General features: G+C 68.1%; 1 protein-coding gene across 1 annotated transcript in view; it reads right to left on the reverse strand.

Annotated features, from left to right (window-relative positions):
• LOC119094516 (GTPase-activating protein CdGAPr) overlaps positions 1-24,498 on the reverse strand; it is a gene marked incomplete at its 5' end in the record, with an annotated part of 85,158 nt that overhangs the window by 53,955 nt on the left and 6,705 nt on the right. Inside the window, 2 exon segments of the mRNA XM_037217572.1 lie at positions 22,697-22,933; positions 24,273-24,431. Of these exon segments, the coding sequence (XP_037073467.1) occupies positions 22,697-22,933; positions 24,273-24,431 (396 nt within the window).

Raw genomic sequence — 24,498 nt, forward strand, 5'->3', positions numbered from 1 at the left:
GCGCGCGACCGCCGGCCGAGCGCGGTCAAAACAAACAGGACGACGCTGCAGCGAGCGGCGGACCGCGGCGCGTCTGGTCGGCCGTCTGCCGGCCCGTCCGGCGCGCGCGGGCGCCTGCGGGCGGTCCGATCGCAGAAGGCTGCAGCGCCGCCCGCACTGCTGACCCACATCGGCCGACGGCGCGCGGACCGCGCCGGGCCAGCCGAGCCGAGCCGACCGAGCGGGACCGGGACCCGGCCGTGCCGGCGCCGCGGCAGGTCCGGGCCTCCCCCACTGCAAGACAGATCCGTCCCGTGCTGCAGGTGGTCCCGGCTGCGGCGCGCAGCGGCAGAGACCCGCTCGCCGGCCCGACAGGCCGACGTCCGCATCAGCAGAGTCACCTGCGCTCCTTATTCCACATTCCGCGGGAGCGCGTGCACGTGCGGCTCCGCTGCGCTCCCAGCGCCGCACGGGCGCCATTCCCCGAGCTCGCCCGACGGGGCGGCGTGGCTCGCGTCACCGTGGCTCGCCGTCGTAGCCGGGCCGGGCGCGTGTCGCGGGTCGGCAGACCGGTCCCGGTTGTGATCGTGACCTGGTCGCGCCTCCAGCGACGCTGGCAAGACGCCATGCAGAAGGAAGCAGAGTTGCGAAGGGCTGCAGGTCACGTCAGGTCAGGGTCAGGTTTGCAGATCAGGGCCTCAAAACGCTTTCCGTGTGCTAGGCGAGCCGACCGGGGCGCCGAGCACCGCGTTCCCTTCTGCGCTTAATGCTTCACACCAGCACGAATCCCAGCCGAGTGGAACTGAAACACGCTGACCCATCGTAACAACCTCGCCGCAGTTTGCCAAGCCATCAAAACAAAAGGCCACGTTGTGTCGACCGGGCTTCGTGTTCCTGTGTTGGTTCAAAGCCAATCTCCAACCGACTCTAGGGATCCCATGGTTGATTGGTTTCTAAATGGCATGTCGTGCGCCAAAGAGCGTCCAACCCCAGGCCACGGGCTTAAAGCAGGAGCCCGTTCCCCGTCACGAACGGCAGCCGGTCACGAACAGCGGCCGGCAGTCCTCCGCCGGTCGCGCCCCTGACGCACCGTGACCCGACGCCGCCAGCTGCGCGCGCACGCCCTTCCCACGCACCTCCCCGGCAGGGGCGGGCCCCGGGCGCGGTGTCAGGTCACGGCACATCCACCCGGCGATCCACGCCGGCCACAATGCCGCGGCCGGCGCCTGTTGTGACACGCGCGCGCGCCCCGCCGTTGTGAAGTCACCGGCCGGGGTCACACGCACCCCACGGCCACAAACAGACGCATTGTGCGCGGCGCCGGCGCGCGCCCGCGTCTGGGGCGTCACTTTCACCGGCCGTGCGTGCCGCGTTAGTGGCTGCGGTCCGCACTGGACGCTGTCGGGGGAGCGGCTACCTCTCAGGTGATCGGTCCGTAATGACTGCGCGGCCGCCTCTCGTGTGATCGGTCTGTAATGATTGTGAAATGCGGCGGGCGGCGGGCCGGGGCGCGCCGCCCCCGCCGCCGGCCTGCCACTCCATCAGAGCTGCCGGGCCGGCCCGGGTCGGATCGGGTCGGGTCAGGCCGGCGCCGCCCCCGGCCGAGGGGGGCGGGCGTCCCTCGCGTGAGACGCCCCGCCGCCGCTCGATCACGGCTCCGGCGGCCGGGCGCGCCCACACCGCCGCCCAGCTGAGACCTCGTCCGACAGCCGGCGGCGACGGCCCTCGGCTGCCGTCAGCGCGGCCCTCGGCTGCCGTCAGCGCGGCCCTCGGCTGCCGTCAGCGCGGCCCTCGGCTGCCGTCAGCGTGGCCCTCGGCTGCCGTCAGCGCGGCCCTCGGCTGCCGTCAGCGCGGCCCTCGGCTGCCGTCAGCGCGGCCCTCCACCAGCGCCGCCGGACCGCGACCGGCGCAGCGGGCAGCGGGCCGAGAGCGGAGCAGTAACAGCGGCCACATTGGCCACACTGGCGGCCACACCTGGCCACACGTCCAGGGGTGCGCAGAACGGGGCGGTGTCAACGCCCGCCGAGAACCGCTGAGCCACGCTGCAGCACGGCCGGTCAAGCAGGCCGCTGCCGCGCCAGCACCGCCTACAAGCCGTGCAGACCGAGCGGCGAGCGGCGGACGGACTCGGTGCTGACGCCGCGCCCTGCTTACGTCTGTGTACATTACACACGCTGCCGATCAACGCCAACACGGCCCCCGCAGCCGGGGTACGCCAACCTGCCCAGCTGCTTCTGGCTCCGCATGACGACACTGTTCGCGCGTCGAAGTCCCAGCGCTAAGTAAGCCGTGCGCCACGAGCCCAAAGGACGTACGCTCCAAACTGAACACCATTCACATAGAAACCTCATGTCCAGAGCACCAGACGGCCGCGCCTTCCCGTCTGGCACTGCGCGGGCGCCCCTGTGGCACCGGCTGACGCCGCCGCAGCCGCCCGGCGGCGGCGACTGCCCCGCTGCACCGGCCGCCACCACCGCGGCGGCGCGGCCCCCCGCCGGGCCGCGACCCAAACACGGCCGGCTACAATCGGCCCGGCCGGCTTCCAGCGCGCCAGGGGAGCGCCGACAGACGGAACCTGAAGACAGCGTCCGGGACTCGGAGGCCCGGACCCGAAGACAGAATGCCTGGACCCGGAGACAGAAGGCCTGGACCGGCAGGCAGAGGGCCGCGACCCGAAGACTCAGGTCTCAGGACTCAGGAGGACGGAGACTCACGAAGGCTCAGACCCGGAGACAGAGCGGGGGACCCGAAAACAGAAGGCCCGGACCAGAGACAATGGGCACGGACCCGGAGACAGAAGGCCCGGACCCGGAGACAGAGGGCCCAGACCCGGAGACAGAGGGCCAGGACCCGGAGACGGAGGGCTCCGACTCGGAGACAGAGAGCCCGGACCCGGAGACAGAAGGCCGGGGCTCGGAGACAACGGCCTCGCAATATCGAGCACCCGGAGCGGCGCCAGTCGGGCCAGCTGACCCACATCGAGCGCAGCGCTGGAGCGGCAGATGCGGCGGCCAGGCTGAAAACCGGTCCATCTGTCAGTACTTCGCTGGAAGCCGAGCTAGGGAAGGACAGAGCGCATCAACTCCGGTTCATGGATTAATAGGGTGTTAAATACCAGATGTACCGCTACGTAATTGTTTTGTAGCAGCCAAATGCGGCGGGGAGGTGCTGTCATGAGGCCTCTCCACTTTGCGTGGAAGTTAAGCAGTAATTCTGTGATGAGGCATGGAATGAGCCACATTTAGTTAGGGCTTCAGTACTCCAATTCTCAGTATGCGTGTACGCCATTAGCAAAGAGAAGTTAAGTCTTGTAGTCGAATCACAAAGTGTAAACATTATTTCAGACTTGCTCATCCTAACAGCAATGCTTGTCACAACGCTCCCGCAGAAGCACCGAAATAGGCCCCTCTCGCAGAAGCCACCAGGCCAGCCTCAGCCCCGGCCGTCGTGGCACATCCGCCGGACTGCGCCGGCCGCCGCCGACGCCTCCCGCACCGTTCGGCGCTGGCCCCGTTCAGCGGCGCGGCGGCCCCGGCCATCCACGGTCGGCCCGGTCGGGTTCGGCCCGCCTGGTGCCGGCCAGCCCGGCACGGTTTTGTCGGCTCGCGGCTTCGCTCCGCGCGCGGCCACGCTGCGGTGCATGCCACTCAGCACCGCATGACCACGCGGATGTCTGCTGTTACTGGGATCGCACGACGTCACGCCCCTCACGTCATGGCGCTCCGATATGACGTAAGGATATGGGTCGCGTCACCCAGCTCATGTTGTTGTTCCTATCAGGCGGGAGTGTGGACTCGGTACTCTGCTGTCAAATCCTGTGCATCCAATGCAGCCGAACACTGCTCTCGCCACCTGCCCGTGCTGCGTGCCCAGCTGGTGGCACCGGTCTGGTCTCCACGCTGCAGCGACACGCATCCGGCGGTGACCGCCGCGCGCGCGACAGCGGCGGACGCCCCGCAGCGCCCGGTGACGTCACACCGACGTCACGGCGCGCCGACGGCGGGGCGCGCCGGCCGCCGGGTCGACCGTGACCTGACCCGGCCGGCGGGACGCCACAACACCAGCCGCTCAGCCGCCGCCGCCGGCGGCAATCCGGTTATCTCGCTGGTTGGCTCTGGCTTACGCTAACGACGCCGCGTAGTGTCGATTAGTCGAGGGCCTGGACTGAGAGCTGGCATTAAAAGCAACGCGGTGCCCTTGCATCTCAGATCTGCTTTCCATTAGCTTCCGCGGCCTTAGAGTTCACCGCACATACAGGCGGGGACCACCGCACCCTCCCCAGCGGCAGGCAAAAACCCTGACCAGCCAGCGTTCCCTCGCCTTCGCCGCCGCTCCGTCTCACACCACGGCGACTGGCCCAGCGCTGGGCCAGACCTTGAACACGGCCCGCCGTGCCGTCGCTCCGCCTCCGACACGCAGCCGGGCACGGCTGAGCCCGGCCGAGCGCGGCGACGCAGAGTAATGGCCAGCTCCGATTACAGGTGGCGGTCGGCGCGCTACCGTGCGCGCCGCCGCCGGGCGCCGGGCGCCGAGCGGCGGCAGGCGGGCGGCGTTCTCACGGCAGCCGGCCGCCGCTCGGGCGTGCGCCGGCCGCGTCCGCGGACGGCCGTGTGTGTGTAGGGCGGCGGTCCGGCCGGCGCCGCGGCCGCCGGCTCTGGAGCGTGGGGAGCGGGGCGCCACAGAAGGGCGGCGTTCGGAGCACATCCCCAGCGCGAGAGCTCTGGGGGGGGGGGGGGGGGGCGAGACTCGCGAGTCCAGTGTCCCGACAGAGCTCGCTGGACACGCCGTGTCATTACCTCACGAGGCGCCAGCGTCACTCGCAACAGCGTCGCCGTCCTCGCATCGGCCGCTCTGCACTCACGCGACGCTCACTTGCTTGAACCGTACCGGGCCGAGTGACGTCCGGTCGCGGCGCCGCGTCGGTCGCCCGGGTCGCCCCTGAGCCAGGCCACATCTCACAGGGCCGGCGTCGAGCTCGCCGCCGACGCCGGGTCGACGCGGCTGGCCGGTCTGATCCGCTCCGACAATAGCCTCCAGTCCGCCGCCAGCCGCACCGGCGGCGACGGCCAGCGGCGGCCGGACAGCGTAATGAGACAGCTTACATGTCATTAGCCTAACTAGCCGCCGACGAGGGCTGTGCGTGGGAACGCGCCTCAGCTGAGAGTGCGAGACGGGAGGGGGAGGCGGGGGGAGGGGGGGGGGGCGATCAGTTACCTAAGAACGCCTCCACGCGTCCAGGGTAACAACCGGCATCCGGCGTGTTCCAGCACAAACACCACAACCGTAACACTGAAATATGGCGGGCGTCGCCGTATAACTCACAACCAGGCGCAGCTCATTAATCCCGCATTTGGCCAGAAGGTGGCGAGCGGCCCGGCCCAACACCGCACTGTGAAGTGCCGTGTCGAGCGTGCCGCTGGGATTTAATTTCACGCACCTGAGCCGCCCACTCGCCGCCGCCTCTCCGGCAGTGACCCGGCGACCCCGGCGCACGCGAGGGCGCCCCGCCGGCGACCTCCGGCGTCGGCCGCGGCGGCGTCTGTCGCAGCCGCGCCGCGAGCGCCGCCTCTGGCCGCGGTCACGCCGGCGTCACGCGGCGCTCACGCCTCACGCGGCGTGCGGCGGCGCCGACAGCCGGCTCACGCGCAGGCGCCGGACGGCCGACGGCTTCATCGGGCTCGCAGCCGGCGCCGCAGACCACGACCAGACCACGGCGGTCTGCTCCGAGGCACCGGGGAATGCAAAACCAAGGAAAAAAACAGAGACCGCTCCAATTCTGACATGCGGTGCACATGGCGTCAGAAGATGGCGAGATGCGGTCTCCTCTGTCTGAAGCATTGACAAGAAATCTACCGCACAGGCGGCGACAGCACCGCACGTCCACACCACGACCTCCGGCTGCAGACGCGGCGCAGACGCCGGGATATGGAACACGTAAACAGCCGCGCCGGGGGCCGGGACCCGGAGCAGGCGCTGGCCGAGCCAGCCTGAGACCAGACACCCTGGCGCCGGAGACGGTCTCAGAACACCGAGCCCCGCCCAAACAGACCCAGCAGCCCGCGTACTAATCGACGCATCAGCGCTGGCGGCATGCCTCAAACAACGCCGCGGCGTGCGCCGATCTGCCCAGCGCCAGGGCCGCCAGGCCCTGCGCCCCAGCGCCGCTGCACCGGCGGCTCCCACGTCCGGCTGCCCGCTCCGAGGCAGCGTCCTCGAGCACGGCCGGGGCAGCGACCGAGACCCGGGCGGCCAGCGGCGGCGGCGGCCACGTCCGCCGGCCAGCCCCGCGTCGGCACCCCTCCCGACACTGGGCCTGGCCGGCCGTCCCGAGGCGGACCGGTTCGGTGCGCGCCGGCCGCGGCCGCCGGCCGGCGCAGAGCCGGGCGGCGCAGAGCCGGGCGTCACGAGCGCCGCCTTGCCGAGACGCCGCGGCCGCCGCAAGGCCGCCGTCGCTCCTCGAGACGCCCAGTCGGCTCGTCGGGTCGCACATTCCGACAGGCGATGTGGGCCGCATCTGTCACGAGCAGCGCCACCGTCGCCGAGGCGTCGCCGGCGTCGGCGACCGACGCGCCAGCATTGCTCTCATGATCAGTGCACGGCGCGTGCAGCTGTTTACGCCGCCAGCGCTGGCATTCTTCACGGTGCCGATCGCAATGGCGCAAACTGGATCGGACCGCTGTACAAAGTATCGCTGCTGTGCCGCGCTGTGCCGTGTTGTGTCGTTCTGTGCCGTGCTGTGCCGTGTTGTGTCGTTCTGTGCCGTGCTGTGCCGTGTTGTGTCGTTCTGTGCCGTGCCGTGCCGTGCCGCGCCGCGCCGCGCCGCGCCGCGCCGCGCCGCGCCGCGCCGTGCCGTGTGCCGTGCCGTGCTGTAAGTTCGACCGTCGGACCCGCACTACACCACTACGACGCCATGGCCGCCTCCCTTACACCAGAGCACGTAACTGGCGTGATCATGCATGTCACGGTGATTCTTCCCGCTGACACCGGCCCGCGGGTGGCATTCACGCCAATCTGAACCCTTCCGCTGCTTCAGTAACAGCTGTGGTCGCGATCTGATATCGGGGCAGCGGGTTCAAGGAGGCGTGAGGATTGAGGTGACGTCCAATAAAGCTCAGCGGTGGGGAACGGGCCGCATGGCACCGGCTCAATCTCGACCGACGGTGCCTACGACGGCGGCTCGGAAGGTAGAGAATGCTGCTACCCGAACACACTTGATGACGCAATCATCAAAGAGACATGATCACGAGATTCCACCACTAATGCTTTATACAGAAGTAACGTTTCACTTATAACACGCCACAAGCATAAATACATCGGCCGTCGGAGGCGGCTTCTTCATCTTGGGGCGCAGCGTCTCCGCCCATTCGGCTCACCTGGTGAATCTCATTGAGCCTGTTCTTCTCCCAGGTGCTGAAGAGGGCGCCTGCCGAGTTATGATACACGGACACGTCCTCCACGGGCGCCATCATGGCCGGGCCGGGCGCTCACAGCCAGCGGCGCCGCGCGCACGCGCCCAACTCCTCCTCCCGGCCAGCCGTCACGTCACGTCACGTCACGTCACGTCGCGCCAACGTCGCGACCCGGCTTCTCTCGGGTGTCGCGGCGGTGGCGACCGTCTCAGCTCGTCCCGGTGTGTGTCCGGGTCGGAGGCGCCTCCCAGCCCGGCAGTCTGTGCGCGGCTCGTCCGGCGGCCGAGCCCGCCGTGCGGCCGAGTCCCGCCGCGTCAGACGGCCCCGCGGTCCGACCTCCAAGTCTCCAGATCAGCGGCGAACCCCGCACAGTAAAGAACACCTCACCACACGGAGCTTCGCGGCGAGACACAGACGCCGGCCGACCCGTCTCCAGCCGGCGGCCCAGCGTCCATCCCCGCCGCTGCAGCCCTCGGCGCCGCCCCGCTCCAGCCGCGCCGCGCACCGGCTCCGCCGCTGCAGTCCTCGGCGCCGCCCCGCTCCAGCCGCGCCGCGCCCGGCTCCGCCGGCAGATGTCTCTGCGCCGACCGCCGCGGCCGCACTGAGCCGCGCGGCCGCCGCCGCCCGCCGCTGCCGCCACCGCCAGCGGGCCGCGGTACGACGGGCTGGCGTCACGGCCGCGGAGCGCCGCGTAGTGGGTCCCGCGCGGCTGCGGTACGGACGGTAAAGCCGTGGCGGGGTGGCGCGCCGTGCCGAGCGGGCTGACGCTCAGCGGCGGCTGTCATGTCACCCACGCAGCCGGCCCGCCGGCACCACGGAGAGACACAACCTGCGCCCACAGACACACAGACGTGCGCCGCCGTTCCTTTGAGATCTAGCCGCTCCGACTCCATCCTCCGGCCCAGAGCACCGGAGGAGTCTGAGCACCGGCGCTGGCTCCACCCTCTGGCCTAGAGCACCGGCAAAGTCTGAGCACCGGCGCGATCAGCCGAGCAGGGGCGCTGACTTCACCCTCTGGTACAGAGCACCGGCAGAGTCTGAGCACCGGCACGATCCGCCGAGCAGCGGCACTGATTCCACCCTCTGCCCCAGAGCACCGGCGGAGTCCGAGCACCGGCGCGATCAGCCGAGCAGGGGCGCTGACTCTCCACCCTCCGGCCCAGAGCGCCGGCGGAGTCAGGGCACCGCCGCGATCAGCCGAGCAGCGGCGCTGACTCTCCACCCTCTGGCCCAGAGCACCGGCTAAGTCAGGGCACCGGCGCGATCAGCCGAGCAGGGGCGCTGACGCTGCCCAATGAGGCTGGCTGCCGCTGACACGCGTGCGGCCGTGTTTTTGTGTTCGGACGGCCGGCTTTTTGCGGCGGCGGCGGCGGCGGCGGCTGACAACGGTGAGGCTGAAGAGGGCTAGGAGCCGCGACGCTCCGGCGCTGCGGCTCGGGCGCGTGCCCTGCCTCGACGCCTCGAGCAGACGACACGGCTTGGCAAGTTTGCCCAGCAAGAGTGGCTGGATTCTTTACATAGTTCTAGCCTCAAGCTAAGCCGTTAGAGACGCAAAACACCCCGAGAAGGAAATACAAAATTTGGCGTCTGCCACACTTTGTTGACTGGAATCAAGACCTGCGATTCTGCCTCCAGCAATGTGAGCAGAGCCGCGTAAGCACCGTCATCCCAGCCACAAGGTAGCTGGCTGTGTACGACCCGCATGGCGGAGCAAGAACTCAGCATTTCAAGCGACGTCGACACAATCCATTTGGTTAAAACGCCGGCTGCCAGCAAGAGCCAGCTGCACAGTAATCGAGCATTTGTACGCAGAAGCATGCAATATGCTATATGCCTGCAGCGAGGCTGACAGCTGACAAATCTTCAGCCGACGTGTCCCGGGTCCCACAATGGTCCACTTCCAACGCAGCGCACACGACGCCCGGCACAACACATGTCACTCGAGCCAGCCATTTTAACAAACGGCATCGCAGGAAAAATAGATGGAAAGATTAACGACCGAGCCGGCTAATTGTGCGGTGTAATCGTCGGAGGCCGGCGTCGGACGAGACGCTCCACGCGCCTGACGCCATGTTTAAAACGTTCGGGAATGCCAGGAGTGCCAAGAGCCGCCGAGCAGCGCCGAGCGACGGCCGACATTTCAGCAGCGTTGATACGGCGCGCGGCCGTGATGCCGACCCCACCTCCCGCGGTGACCGGGCCGGCATTGGTGGAGGACTCCGCGGCAGGGCAGCACCCGGGCGGCGCGGGACGGGAGGTCAGCCGCCCGGGCGGCCGGGACGGGAGGTCAGCCGTCGGGGCGGCCGGGGCGGTCCTCGCCGCTTGACCAGCCACGTCCGGCAGCGGATGAGGCGGAGCCGTTCGGCGAACCGGCCACCGGCGCCGGCACCGGCCGCCGGACCCGGCCAGCCAGCCGGGCGGCCGGGTGGCTGGCCACGTCTCGCCGCCCGGCCGGCGGCGCACGAGTCGGGCGGTGTAATCCAACGACCGGTCTCCGGATCGGTCCCGGGGCGGCCCACAGCCGCGGACGGCAGCAGCCGGTACTGTTGACAGCCCAGCCGCGGGACGTACCGCACGGCCGTGGGACGTACCGCACGGCTGCAGGGCGTACCGCACGGTCGTACGTACAAGCCGGCCGCGGGACGTACCGCACAGCCGCAGGACGTACCGCACAGCTGCAGGACGTACCGCACGGCTGCAGGGCGTACCGCACGGTCGCACGTACAGCCCGGCCGCGGGACGTACCGCAAGGCCGCGGGGCGTACCGTACGACCGCGGGCAGTGCCGCACGGTCGCACGTACAGCCCGGACGCAGGACGTACCACGCGGCCGTGGGACGTACCGCACGGCTGCACGTACAGCCCGGACGTGCAGCCAGCAGCACAGCCGTCGGTCCGTCGGTCGGCGCCCGACAGGCTCGCGGCCGGCCGTCCAGCGCCGGCGGCCGCGGACACCGGCTCGCGCCGCGTCTTCCCACCCGGCCCGGGGCAACGCTGCGGGCAGAAGGAAACCGACCCGAACCGGCGTCGGCCGGCGCGGCAGGCGGCAGCTACGACCGGCGAAACCGGTCCCGACCGACCGCGGTCACGACCGGCTCGGCCATCTCACGACTCACGAGCCGGTCACGGAGCGGTCGGCGGCTCGGCCCCCGGCGGTGGCGGCGGCGGCGGCGGCGGCGGCGGCGGTGAGCGGGTCCAGTGGGATCGGGGAAAACATGGGAACGTCGAGCCAGCCAAGTCGACGAAAGCGGCGCATGGCGAGGACGTGGCTGGTCGTGACCCGCCGACGCCGTTCTCGGAGGCGCAAACGACTCCTCCGTGTCTGCAGGGGGGGGGGGGGTGTACACAAGGGGGCCTAGAGGGTCGTAGTGCCCTTTGACAGCGTTAGGTATTCGAAGAATGCTCCCCATTGATGGTCAGTTAGGCGATACTTCACTTCAATATTTACTTTTTTTACTCGATATTTAACTTTCGGTCAAGAGCAGTGCGCAGCTACCTGCATGTGCTACGTGCTACGTCAAACGTTACTTTATCTATCCATAGGTTAGCCCATCAACGCTTTTATACCTAATCTGTCTTCATTTCCTAGCGTTTAATCAAAATACCACAGGCTCCAGAAACGAGCCATTTCCGCCGAGCTTGGCCTTTCAACGCCGCTCGCTATCTTCATCAGGCCGCCGCCGCCGGTGAAAAACAGCCTAAAAACCTCCCGCCCCGAACAACTTCCCGCCAAGCCGCCCAAAACTCGCCGCGACCGAGCTCGGTCGAGCGGCTCGAACACGCCGCCGGCGCCACCGCCGGCCGCCGCAGTGTTCGACAACAGCCGCCGTCGCTCACGGTGCGATCAATAGCCGCATCGGATCGGGAGGGGCCCGGCCGCCGCCGCCGCCGCCGCTACAGCAGCGGAGCGGACACACTGGGCTGCTGACCTCACGTCGCCCGCCTGACCCGGTGACTGCCGCCGGGCAAAAACGGCGCCGGCCCGCGGCAAAAAGGCGCCGCCGCACGCCGCCATTCATTACGGCGCGGCCGCCGCCACCCGCCACGACGGTCGTGCGCTTTTTGCGCGCCAGAATGTCCCGCGCGGTGTACGACTGACGGGGAACGTTTGCAGGCTGGGGGCTGGGGGTGGGATGACCCCAACGGGGTCCGGGAGATTTGCTCTTCTGGTGCTGTCCAAAAAAACTGGCGTTTGCCGTCACCGTGTTGGCTTTACCATAAGTTTCATTCCGATCCTAGACATTCGGACATTCCAGTAAACGACGCCGCATCCAGAAAACCAGAAAACGAGGCCACCCAGTAAACGACGCCGCACGAAACTCAGCGTCGGACATTTACGCCATGCCTGCACACCGTCCCCGGATCCGTGCGCCCCTCTCCCGGCACGGTGACGCCTCCCATGTCCGCTCCGGTCTCCACCACCGCTCGCTTCGCCACGCACAAATCTACCCACTGCCGGCCAGCCTGGCACCCGTGTCCTCAGCCCCGGCCTGCTGCTGACCCGCCGCCGACTCGGCCGCCGCCTCGGCCTCCGTCTCAGGTGTCTCCTCCGGCGGCCGCCACACGCGCGGGTCGTACCAGATGTCCACGTCCAGCGTCACGTACGGCGTAAAGGCCGCCTTCACCAGGCTGAAGTGGCGGAAGTACATGTCGGCGAAGAAGCGGGCGAAGTGCTCGGCGTCGTCCGGCTCGAAGAGGTCCAGGCTCCAGGGCGGCCGGTTGACGCAGTGCGCCGCCAGCAGCTCCTTGAAGTAGGCGAACGTCTCGGCCACGTTGCCGAAGCAGGTGGCCGTGGCGTACTCGTGCGTAGCCTTGGCGACGCTGAAGACGACCGACGTCTGCTCTTCGCCGAGCTCCTGCTCGCGCGCGTACTGCAGCACGTATAGCAGCAGCTCCAGCAGCATGCTGGACGTCATGTTGGGCGTCGAGTGCAGCACCTCGGGACAGCGCAGGCCCACGATCTCCTTCAGCTGCGCCAGCGACGTCGAGCGGCGGATCTTTTTGACGTCAGCGCAGCTCAGGTGGTCCCAGAGCAGAATCCGGGCGCGAGGCGCCGGCGCCGGCCGCGCCACAGCGCCGAACCCGTCCAGGTCGACCAGCGCCGGCGCCGCGCCCTCCGGCACCTGGACGGCCACGCCCGTCTCCTCCTCCACCGCCTCGTCCTGGTCCGCGCTGGCCTCCTTCGAGCTGGACGGCGCAGGCTTGGCGACGTCCGCACCAGCTTGGCCCTGGCTATCCACGCCCACTTCTGCATGGTCCCCGTCGGCTTCGGCAGGGACAGCATCGGATGTTTGGGCAGCATCGGGTGTTTGGGCGGCATCGGGAGGTTCAGCAGCATCGAGCGTTTGGGCAGCATCGGGCGTTCGGGCTGCATCGGGGGGTTTCAACGGCATCAGGAGGTGAAATTGAGCGAGGTGGAGAGATTCGGGTGTTGTTTGGGCAGCGTCGGGAGATTGAAGCAGCATCGGGGAGTTGGGAAGCATCGGATATCTGGCCCGTGTCCACCTGCACTGCACTTCCCTGCGTCTGGCAACGACCCTCCTCCACTTCCACGAGTGCTGCACTGCTCTCCTGTTGACATTGACCTTCATCCATTGGCAAAGGCGCTGCACTTTCCTGTTTTTCACACCGATCTTCCTCTATTGTCTGATAAGGTTCGCTAGATAACAAAATGTGTTTATGCCATCGAAGGATCAATCAGACATCTTGAACGCCTCCAACAATGCCCGACAAACAAAGAAGTGGACATTCCTACCGATATCAGCATGGAAAATGGATCGCAGTATAACACCTGAAATTAAACGATCGTATCTCCCGTGACATGCTTTCGATTGCATCCGTAACGATCGATCCAGGCGAAAATCAGCATGAAAATGTGCGATATATGCGTCCGGATCCCTCACTTCTAAGATCGCACATGTGGCCGTTACATGACTATATTCTGCGACCACAGCAAAACAAGTGCCGTTGTTGACACCGGCCATCATCCTCATTCTGTGAGCCGACACCCAATCTATTTTTTACCTTCACACGCACCACACCCAGGCCACCCTGGCATTACGGCACAACCCGCCCACTGCCCACTGCTCCTAATCCACCGTCAGCCATCGCCTGCCCGTGGCCGCCACGTTCGCGCCAGTCCCATGGCCGGCGCCGGACACTGCGGCCAGCCGTCGCACCGCAAAAACCACAGCGCACACGCCGGCGCCTGCAGCCCGCCCGAGCGGCGCTCCCACGCCGCAGGAAGGAGCCGCCCGACCGGCGCTTCCGTCTCCAGGCGCGTCGGCAGCCGCCGTAACTGCCAGCGTCGGCCGGCCGCCGGGCAGACGGCGGTCACGGCCTGAACGCCGCACAACGTCGGTGCCGCACGCACGTCCGGACGCCATTACTGGTGCCGTCGGTGCCAGGCTTCCGTCCGGCCAGCGCGGCACGGAGACCATCAGCCGGCGCCCTGAAGCGCGCCGCCGACCCACGCGCAACACAATCCGCCGGCACGTCCCCGCCGGCTGGCATCAAAGCGCCGCCCGCCCCGACGCCGCGCCGAGGTCAGCGGGGTCAGCGTCGCCGCGCTCGCGGCGGCGTGTGACGTCACCGCTCGCTCATCTGTCGGCCGGAGCGCACGCGCCCGGCGATGCCCAAACGGCCCCGAATAATGGAGCGCGATATAAAAACGCAGTCGGCCGGGCATCAGGTGACGCAACCGTGGAGCGTCCGCCGCCCATGCCGCGCTCGGCCGGCCGTCGCGGCCCGGCGGCGGACCACACACGCTCGCCGCCGCCCGGACGGCCGCCGGCGCGGCGTGCCCGCCTCGCCGAGCCGTCAGAGCCGTCGGCCGCGCGAGGCGAGGCGAGGCGCGGCGCGCCGTCAGCGGGCGGCCGGCGGCGTCTCAGATCTCGGCCCGGCGAGTGACAGGCGGCCGCCGGTGCCGCCCCGGGGGACGGGCACGGCCCAGCAATCACGAGCGACGAGCCGAGCGGCCGTCGGCTCCCCGAGTGGCGGCTCAGGCATTGACGAGGCAGGGACCGGCTCAGGGGGGAGGGGGGGGGGGGGGCGGGGCATGACCACGGTCCCGGCATCGCGCGGACGGCGGAGAAGGTTGTCACGGGCCCTATCCCGACTCCTAGACTAACTAGCCCAGCCGTGACCGGTGGAGAGGTTTTCTTAAGTTCAGGGAACAGGTGTACAGCTAGTAAGCAGACAGCAGCACCGGCGCGTAGCTGATCAGCGTAGGCGACCCCTGCTCAGTTGGCGGGTCAAACCAGCCTACAGCAGAGCGCACGCGGAGAAAAGCTACAGGCGGGCTAGTCAGAGTAAGTCACGGCCTTAGCCCGTGAAATATATTACTGAAGGCACGATTTTAACATTCAAGCCAGCTGTTCATACTGTTCACGCAGTGGCACATGCTGATTCCGCGCCAACGTCTGATGAATTGGAAAGCAATGAGTTGTCCCGTTAGCCAATTAGCATGAACCAATGTCAGCCTGACGGGCCGTGTCCTAAAACACGCTCCGGCAGCTCTTCCAACTCAGATTTACCAATCGTCATCAGCTGTCGAGATGTTCGAGGCATCTGACAGAAGAGGGCGGGGGGGGGGGGGGGTCCGAGCCGTCTCATCCGACTGGCGAGCCGACTGGGGTTCGTGTCGGCCTCAGTCTGCCAGTCTGTGCCTGCCACTGTCACCAGCTAAGCCCAGGCAGCCTGTAGTAGTCGTCACGAGACGGAGATGCGGATTCAGGCTCTGCCGTCGTGGAGTCGGCGACCTGCGCCGGGCCCCGCGGCCGCCCTGCTCTGACGTCGGGCCGCCGGACGGGACACGGGCCGGACCGGGACCTGCTCCCGGAGGGCGCCAGCTGACGACAGGTCAAACCCGGGCCGACAAGATGTCGGTTGTGACGTCACCACAGGCCGACGCGTCCCACTAGTGTCAGCATCCGTCTGTTCGCCTTCCCAACGTCATCTACTACCACCCCGGCCAGCCTTTCTAGCGCACAGCAGGGCAGGACGGCGTGGGGTAATGCTTCAACACATGCTCCAGTCATACGCCAGAACCATTTCACTCTGATCCCCACCCAGCGGCGGCAGACGGCTCGTCAGCCACCACCCGGTGCCCCGAGCAGCGACCGCATCTGGCCCGTCACGCCCGGCCGCCGCCGGACGTCACGCTGTCAAACGCCGGCGCCACGACCCGGCCCGTGACCTGACGCGTCACTTTCGCCATCGGCCGGCCGCCGGCCAATCTGACGCGCGGCGGGGCGCGGCGCAGGTGCGCCGCGTCCGTCACGGGTGCGCCACGCGCCGCCGCCGCCGCCGACAGGCAGAGGTCAGCTAATGCGCGTCGGCCACTTTCTCCCGCTAAATGTTTACTAAGTGCTCTGACGTATCGGCCACGGCGCCCGCGGGCGGCGCCCGTAATCGGACGGCGAACAGTTTGCCGGACGAGGCGCGCCTGCATCACAGCGCCGGCCGGCCGGTCGTCACTGCCATCTGTCGGCGCGAGCGGGAAGCTCCGCGCCGGCAGCGGGCCGGGCAGGGCGCGACCGAGCCACTCGCCGGATTAGCAGGACCGTTCGTGACCCAGGCCGGGCCGCTGATTTCCCCCGGGGGCTCGGCGCGTCCCAGCCCGGGTCACGGAGGCTCCCGCAGAACGCTGAGTGGAGACGGGCGCGGCGCGGCGCACCCACCGACCACCCGGCCTCAACGGGGTTACACACCGGACGGCCGGCTGGAGCAGCTGCTGACCCTCACCACGCACTGCCGGCGGACGGGTCCACGGCCAGGCGATACATAGTGTCCCATCGTGGAAACTGCCGGCAAGCTGAACCCTGCTGGCGTCCGAGGGCAAGCGGAACCCTCAGCCGGCCAGGGCAGCCCGGATGTAATCTCGGCACTGAATCGACGCCAGGCTCCCGCGTCCCGTCCCTGCTGTCCGGGAAGCGACGTGGCTGTTTGCCGGAGCTGCCAGCCCTGCGGCTCTCACGGCGTGCCAGCCAGCCAGCGGCGCGCCCACGCCCGCCTCTCGCCACGGAGGCCAGATCGGTGACCTCCGCTGGGAGCGCGTCGGTGGCCGCTAGTGCTGAAGCCTGTGTCTTGCTATGGGGCCGTCTCGTCTGGCCCTCTGACGTTTGTCTGGGCTCGCCGGGCTGACATGCTGCCTGCTCAGCTGACGGAGGAGCCGCCTCAGTGACTTCAAGTACAAACTACGGCCGGATTTGAGTCCGCTCCGGGTCTAGACCACTTTGCATGAGGACCGCAGACGTGGGTGTTCGCTACCCGAATTCAGTCTGCAGTCTGTTGAACTAAACACCAAAGTCCCGCACGCTCCTCCGCTGTCTGGAAAGTCTGTCTGACACATAACCTCTTCTGCCCGTCCTTCAGACGGCGGAGCGAGCCGCCCCTGCGCTGCTGCACCGTCCGTCGGGGCGGCTCTGAAACCGGAGCCGGGCCGGGGGCAGCGGCCTCTGCAGGGCTGGGTGGGGCGGCCCGCTCCAGCGGCCAGCCGCGAGCGCCATGTTCGGCCGGCCGGCCGGCGCCGCGGCGCCGCAGCGCGCCGCGACCGCTCCCGGGCCGTGAACCTGGCCGCCGACCGCGCCCCATTCAGCGCCGCCGCCGCATCTCCATACGGCCGCATAAATGGCGCCGAAATAGCCGGCCTCGCGCCGCGCGCCGCAAACAAGCCGCGGGGGTCGGCCGCCGCCCGCCGGCGCGCCCGCTCGGCGGCCGTCGCCCTGCTCACGTCACCGGTCACGTGACGCGCGGCCGGTCACGCCGCGTCGGCGGGCCGCTCGTCAATAACCGGAGCGAAGCGCTCTCGGCGGCGGCGCGGGTAAATAGCGCGGCCGTATCTGATTGGCGGTGTCCGCCCCCGTGCGGCGGCTAATCGACAGCTGATTGGTTGTGGCGTGGCGGCGACGGGCGGTCGCAGCCACGCTCCCGGCCGCCGTCACGGGGTCAGAGGTGCTTCCTCCACCTGTCCGCGCGCGGACACGGGTGTGCCGACCGGGATGGCGGCGATTCCGGAAACGAGAACATTCCGGAAAAGCTATTCTCATCATCTCCTAGGAACACGCACGCACAATAACGCAACAATGAGACCTAATGAAAGGCAACGAGGACGAGCCCCCGGCTGGTAATCACATTAGCCTACGCACGCATGGTCACGTACTCTACGCCAGATGGGCGGCACGCGCCACACCGCGCCAGCATCAGCAGCGAACACCACGCCTCGTCCCCAAACACCGCACCGCCAGTGCTGCGCGCCGCCGCCCCGCCGACGGACGACGCCCTGCAGACGGCGCCGCGTGCGGGCGGCGGCCGGGACCGGCTCGCCTGGGCGCGGCAGTCGTCGGCGGCGACGACAGCGGCCGGCGGCGCCACTCGGCGGGGCTCGGCGGCACCCGTCGCCCCGTCAAGGCGCGTGACGGGCCGCCCGCCGCGCCGGCAGCAGCGCGGAAGAGCCCAGTCCCACAGGCCGGCTGCTGGATTATTCATCGCGTCGGCCAGTCGTGACCGTTCCAGGAGGGGATGAGATTGGGCACTAAATATACACCAGCCGGCGGGAGATGTGGTCAACAAGGCCATCCGTAGCGCGGACGGCGACAGCGTGTTTACGAGACGACAGCCAGCAAAGGTCACCCGTCCCGCCACCATTTGTTGCCCGCATGCCGAGAGAGAACGCCTCAACACCCCACGACCGGAGCTGCACCTCGCGAGACGCCCGGGTCGGGGTGGCCGCGGTCCGTTAGTGGTCGCGGTCATGCCCTGCGGCGCTGTCAGCGATCCCAGCTCCGCCAGGTGTGATGTCCGTGACACACCAGCAGCATGACAGCGATGAGTCTAGCCTGGCGCAATGGCCTGGTCTACGAGGTAGTCTTTGATTGTTTATCGGTGTTTTACGGCGCGCCCACTGTCGAGGTCACGCCGCCGCGCCCGTGTGAGATGCCTTTGTTAAGCCACTCACGACACCAGCGGGCTAGGATGGCCGCCATTGTGGCCGTGTCTGACGGTTTAATATGGTCGGCACCTGAGCCCAGTATGACCCGGGCAACGTGAGGCGTCGGCGACCCCGGCGGCGTCAGGCGTCCGCGATCTCGGCGGCGGGGCGGAGGGCGCCGATCAATCAGCGCGGCGGCACAGGTGAGTCAGAAGGGGACCGAGTCACCTGGGCGGCGGACGGGCGATCGATGCGCCGTCGCCGCCCTTCGGCCGGCCGTGCCCGCCCCGGCGCCTGGCTGACGGCGTGCCCTGCTGGCGCCCTGACGTGCGTGCGGTCCTGCGCCCGACCGCGGCCGGGCCACAGCCCCGGTCACAGACTCCCGCCGGTCCCGCCGCCTCCGCAGGCCCCGCCGGGTCTCCGCCCGGAGACCGGCGGAGATCACCGATTGTGATCTCCGGAGACCGGAAGATCACAACCGTCGTCTGACGGGCGGCGCGCACCTCACCGATGACCCGTGCTTCAGCGGGCGCCACAGACGCCACCCGCGGCTGTCCACGGCGGCGGCGGCGGCGGCGGCGGCTAACGAACGCACCACGCTGGCACAATCGGACCCGATCGGCACACACGAGCGGCGTGCTGGGCCGCCTGCTCCGCGGCGCTCTCCGCCTTCCCGCGGCGGCGGGTCGGCCGTGCCGGACGCGGCCCGCGACGGCGCCGTAATTGGTGTCCGGCGGTCGGCGCGCCGACGCCATGAATAAGAACAATGCGGCGCGCCTGCCGCCGTGCGTACTGACGACCCGTACAAAGGCGACGGGATGGCGGACAGACGGGCGGAGCGAGCGAGCAGCGGCAGGAAGTCCGGCCGCTGCTCCCGGCTCACGGTTGGCCTCGCTGCCTCCGACCCGCGAGAGACGCAGACCCGCCGCCGCCCCAGCCCCCAGCGTGTCTCGGGCGATCCCGCAGCCCCGCAGCCACCGACCTTTCCGAGCGGAGTTTTACTACCCACGTTCCCTTCGTATCGACATGACCATGGCGTCCGCACGCTGTAAAACCGAGCAGTCAATGCGCCCTAAACCCCAAAATCGACACTGACGTGACGCCCAATCACTTCCCAACCCCATCAATGACACTCAGCTCTGCCTACCGCTGCGCGCCACCGCGCCTCGATCCGCCGGGCTCCTGTGAGAGACCATGGCGGGAGGCTGAGCGCGGCCAGGGCGCGCCGCATCTCAATTACGTCGGCCTCGAGCGGCCGCCACGTCGCCGCTCCATTACGGGGCGACATCACGCCGTTAGCGACGTCCATCTGGCCATTACACGTCATCATCGTTATCACGTGGCGCCGCATCCTGCAGGCGGCAGGCGGGGCGCAGACGGACGCCGAGGGCGTGATCTGGCGCATCGCCGCTGCCACAGGAGCAGGAGGCGCGCGATAGACGGCGGCGGGCTGTCCGCGCCGTGAGGCGGGTTATCTACCAGGCGGTGGCCGGTGCTGGCCATACAGGCACGCGGCCGGCATGAGATGTGATGTTCTATCCTAACCTGACGCCTCGTACGCGGCGACCATGCTACAGCACACAGTCCGCGAGCTCCTGCGCGCCTCGTCTGCGGCGCGGCATGTCCGCTCGTCTCGTCGCCCCGCTGACGGGATCAGATAGCCCGAGGACCGGGGGCCGGCGGTGGTATGTCACGACTGGCACGGGTCAATGGAGGCGACTCGGCCGCCCGCCACCCGCCACTACACGAGCGCTCAGCCGCGCCGCCACCGCTGTCCTTGTCACAGCCAGCAGCGCGACAGCAGGACCGCCCACACGGCGCCGTCGTGTATCCCGCATCATCAGCACAGCGTCAGGGCACCGCTGCCGGCGAAGGAGCGCCTGCGGCGACAACTGTGCGAGCTCGGGCCGGCCCCCGCTGACCGCCGCTGGCATCCTGGCGACCTGCCGGCCGCCCGGCAGCTTGTGTCGCCGCTGGCCGCCGCGTACTGGCACTGGGTCAGTGCACAGCTCCGTGCGGCCGTGCATGGCCGACGTCACGGTCCGTCGCCGATCAGGAGCCGATCAGGGCCTGATCAGGAGTCAGCTCGCGGCCAGCACCGCAGCTGCAGCCCGGCACGACGTCGGTCTTCTGCTCCCGAGGTTCAGTATTCCAGGTGCAGTTTGGCCGACGCTGCGTGGCGGCCGGCCCGTAGCAGGCGACACCGGCGGCGGCGCGGCCGTGCTCCCCGTTCCCGTCAATGTCCCCGAGACGGAGAAGCCCAGCGGCCGGACCGGCGCGACGCGGCGCCGCTGCGGCCGGACGGGCCGGCGGCAGCAGTCGCCGCGCCGGACAATGTCCACCACAGTGGCAGGTCTCTCCGCCGAGGAGGATCGCCGGCCGGTGCCGCGTCGCCGCTCCGGCCGCGGCCGGCGGGCGGAGAGCCGAGACTCTCGGAGCCCGGCGGTCGCAAGCGCGCACCGGGCGGCGTCCGCCGGCTGACGCGGGACAGGGCGTGACGCTGGTGGAGCCGGCTGGATCAGCACGGACGCGGGGGATGGCGCTGACCAGGCTCTGCGTGCGCCGGCCGTGAGGTTGTCTGCCTCCGTCGACGCCGGTCGTCGCCGGCCACGGGCTCTGCCGGACGCAGGCAGGCGGGCGGCTGGTGGCCAGACGGCCTGGGGTCGACCGGCCGCGGCTGACTGACCTACTCTGGCCGCGCCGGCCGAAAACACGGGGGGCCATCTGGGCGGCAATCACCGCCGGCCGATCCCGACCAGACACCGGGCACACGTGACCGCCTCGTCTCCCCTCCCCTAACCCAGCGGCACCGCCGCGCCACTGGGGCCACAGACGCTTCAATGTGAGCGCCACCTCCACGGTCAGTCCCGTGGAGTACAGTCCCGGCGGCGACGGTACAGTCCCAGCGGTCCCAGCTTCTCCAATGGTTCTCAGCCCTGGGTTCTCTGTATTTGAGCCCAGATGGATGCGGTCGAGTGCAGCCCACAACCACCACATCTGCGCGCTGGAGGACAACGATAGAGCCAGACGCGAAGGGATGCGCACCAGCCTGTCACATTTGCCAACACTGCCTCCCACAGAGGACGGCGCCCGGTCAACAACTGCAGCCCCGCCGCCCGACCAGTCGACACCGGCTACAGCTTCAGCGGCCATCTGGAAGGAGCGGCGGCGCGAAAAAACCGCCCGTCCACCGGCGGAAAGCACAAACTTCAATGACGATCGATGGTCCAATCCCGCGCACCCGGCGCGCCAAATCTCCTTCGGAGATACGGCGCGCCAGATCCCACTCGGAGATACGGCGCACCAGCCGCCGAATCGGGACAGGCACGGCACGCTAACGGCCTCTGCCCCGGCGCGAATTACCGCCCATCCGCACAATATCCGGATATAATGGTACCAAGAGGTGCCGGCAGCGCCGCAGACCACGCTCGTAACTGCTCCCAGAATGGTGCGCGGAACGTCACGCGACGCTTCAACCCCGATCAGGAGTGGCGACCCCACGCGTGCCCGGGCACCGGAGAACCCGAGGCGGCTGGCTCACGGACCGCGGTCCAGCTCGCAGGGAGCGGCTCTGACCAGCGCGGCTGGCCGCTGGCGCCGTCTGTTTTTCTCGAGGATCAGCCGACGCGGCGCACGCGGCGGCCGAAAAACCGCCGGCCGTCGTCAGGCCTCGGCGCCGTGAGGCTTCCGACGAGGCTGCGGCAGCGCTGTGTCGACGCGACGCGAGGACGGGCAGCACACGTCGCCGGCGAGACGGCTTCTCCGGTAGCGTGCCAACATCCGGTCAGCCAGTACGGAAGGCTCCCACTCGGCGACGATCGTCGGCGTCGCACTGACCGGCGCACTCAGCCCGCGGCAGCACGCGCGAGAGAGACCAGACAAGGCCGAGGAGCGCGAGCGGCGGTCGCGCCACTCGCGGAGCCCGGGACAGCGGCGCTGCCCTGCCGCTGGACAGGACGGGTCGTGCCCACCGACAGCGGCGACCGGTCGGCGCCGCTCGTTAACAGGCCATGCTGCGGTCACGGCGCGGGCCGGCGCCCACTGCGGACAAGGCCCCCATGAGGCCGATACCATCTCGGCGCGGCACCCCAACCAGCCAGCGGCGCGGCGACCCGCCCAATTAACGCCCTCCCGGCTGCTGCAACACGAGACGCGCCGCCGTCCGGAATATCAAGCAGCGGCGCGGTCACCTTCGTGGGCGCGGCGCCGTCCGCAGAGACATCTCGCGGAAGAGCCAGCCACCGCTAAGGCCATCAACGCCCACGAGATGTCAGTGCTGCCCCGTGCACGGCGGCAGCGCCTGCAGACGTTGCGTGTTTGCACGGCTCACGGGCGTTCCCCGAACCGGCCCGGCAATACTGGGAGAGCCGGCGACTCACCTCGAGGCTGTCATCGAGCGGCTCCAGGTTCTCCTCCAGCGGCAGCTCCGGCAGGCACGAGTACTTGCGGTCGTAGATGCACTTGTGCAGCTGCGAGTCGAGCAGCCGCAGGTTGTCATAGCTGCGGCGCAGCACCCACGAGCGGCCGAACGACGTCACCTGGAGGGAGAGGTAGCTGGCCGCCTCCTCGTCCGACGCGTGCGACACCGACTTGAGCTCCTCGTCGTACAGCTGCACCTGTATGACGGGCGCGCCGTCAGACCAACAGACGCGCTGCCGCACATCCAGCGGGTGGGAGGCTCGCGCGGCTGCACCTGTTGTAGAGAGGATAGAGAGGAGCACGACCGCCTTTGAGTGGTCGCGCCCCGCGTGCTACCTGCCTACAGAACGCCATGAGGCCTGCGGCACGGGGCGAGCCCATACGGCTGGTCTCGGAAGGACGAGGAAGGGAGGGAGCAGACGAGGCCTGACGAGGCGGACATGACTGGACCGGGTCGAAAACGGCGTAAGGCGACGGCGACGCAGGATACGTGTACGTTCCCTCGGCCCTGTGTACTTGCCACGGTACCGTCTTCAAATTGTCAACTTCGATACATTGATATGTGGTAAGCTATTGTGCATATCGACTGGTGACCGAACTCTGACAATCTACCTAAAAGACCAACACCTAGATGAGTACGACATCGTCGTCGCCGTCATTGGGACTTAACGACGCACTCAGCTGCTAGGGCTATATGACGTCGCCTGCCTCTCATCCTGGCAGGAAGGGCGGGCACCGCGGGGATTCGAACCTCGTACCTCTGGTTTCCTGGACGCGCAGTGGTTAAGGACGACTTAGCGTTAACTCAGCTTAGCGACTCAGACGCGCTACGCAGACGCGTTAACCACTACACTACTGGCACCGTACGACATAGAATGACATTGTACATAGGTAGGCGGGTGAGATGTTTGACGACGCTGTGCGTAGAAATCCCGCGGCGCACGAACCACACGGTACACAAAAAAGGTGGGCGGGCAGGTTATTAATAGTCACACACTTCTTTAGATAGCCTACTGAAGAAATCTGTACAGATTATTTGTCAAATGGGACAAAAGGGGGGGGGGGGCAAAAATAATTTGTATAAGCCTAAACCTCAGAGCAAGAGCCACACATCTTAAGACAAGCGAAAGACAACCGCTAGATCATGTCGCGGCACCCAACTCTGCGACGACGCAGGTCATTCCCGACGACGCGGGTTGCGCGACGACGCAGGTCATGCAGACCGCGACCTAACCAGCTCCCACAATCAATGCCTCTGGATCATCTAACCACACTGGGGACCTCAGCGATGACAAACCCTACAATCACACATGACACAAGAACAACCAAAATACTAACAACATAATTTCGGTCATCACTTGCTCCCATCTTCCATTACAACGACAGCAAAACTCGCAACATACTTTCGGTCATTTGTCTTTATCTATCTTCAGTTAAACTGAGAGCCCGTTAGGCTCTCGATCACGAGACCTGTCGCGCTGGCGGCTGCCACGCGCTCAACTGCACAACGGCGGCGGCGGCGGCCGCATCACTGACCAGAAGCGGACCCAGCTCGACGACCTCGTAGTGGAAGTGGGCGCACTCCTCCAGCTTGGGGAAGCGCGGTTCGCCGACCGGAGGCCGCGTGCCGGTCAGGTGCTGGATCCGGATGCTGCCGCGGGACGTCTCCATGTCCGACGACAGGCACAGCCCGCTCTGCGAACGGGGACACGGTGAGGCGGCGTCCGCAGCGGACGCGGGTGGGCGGCAGCGCGACTCTCTG

This window comes from Pollicipes pollicipes, unplaced genomic scaffold, assembly GCF_011947565.3.
Source record: "Pollicipes pollicipes isolate AB1234 unplaced genomic scaffold, Ppol_2.1 Scaffold_4002;HRSCAF=4701_pilon_pilon_pilon, whole genome shotgun sequence".
In the NCBI taxonomy this organism is placed as follows: Eukaryota; Metazoa; Arthropoda; class Thecostraca; order Pollicipedomorpha; family Pollicipedidae; genus Pollicipes; species Pollicipes pollicipes.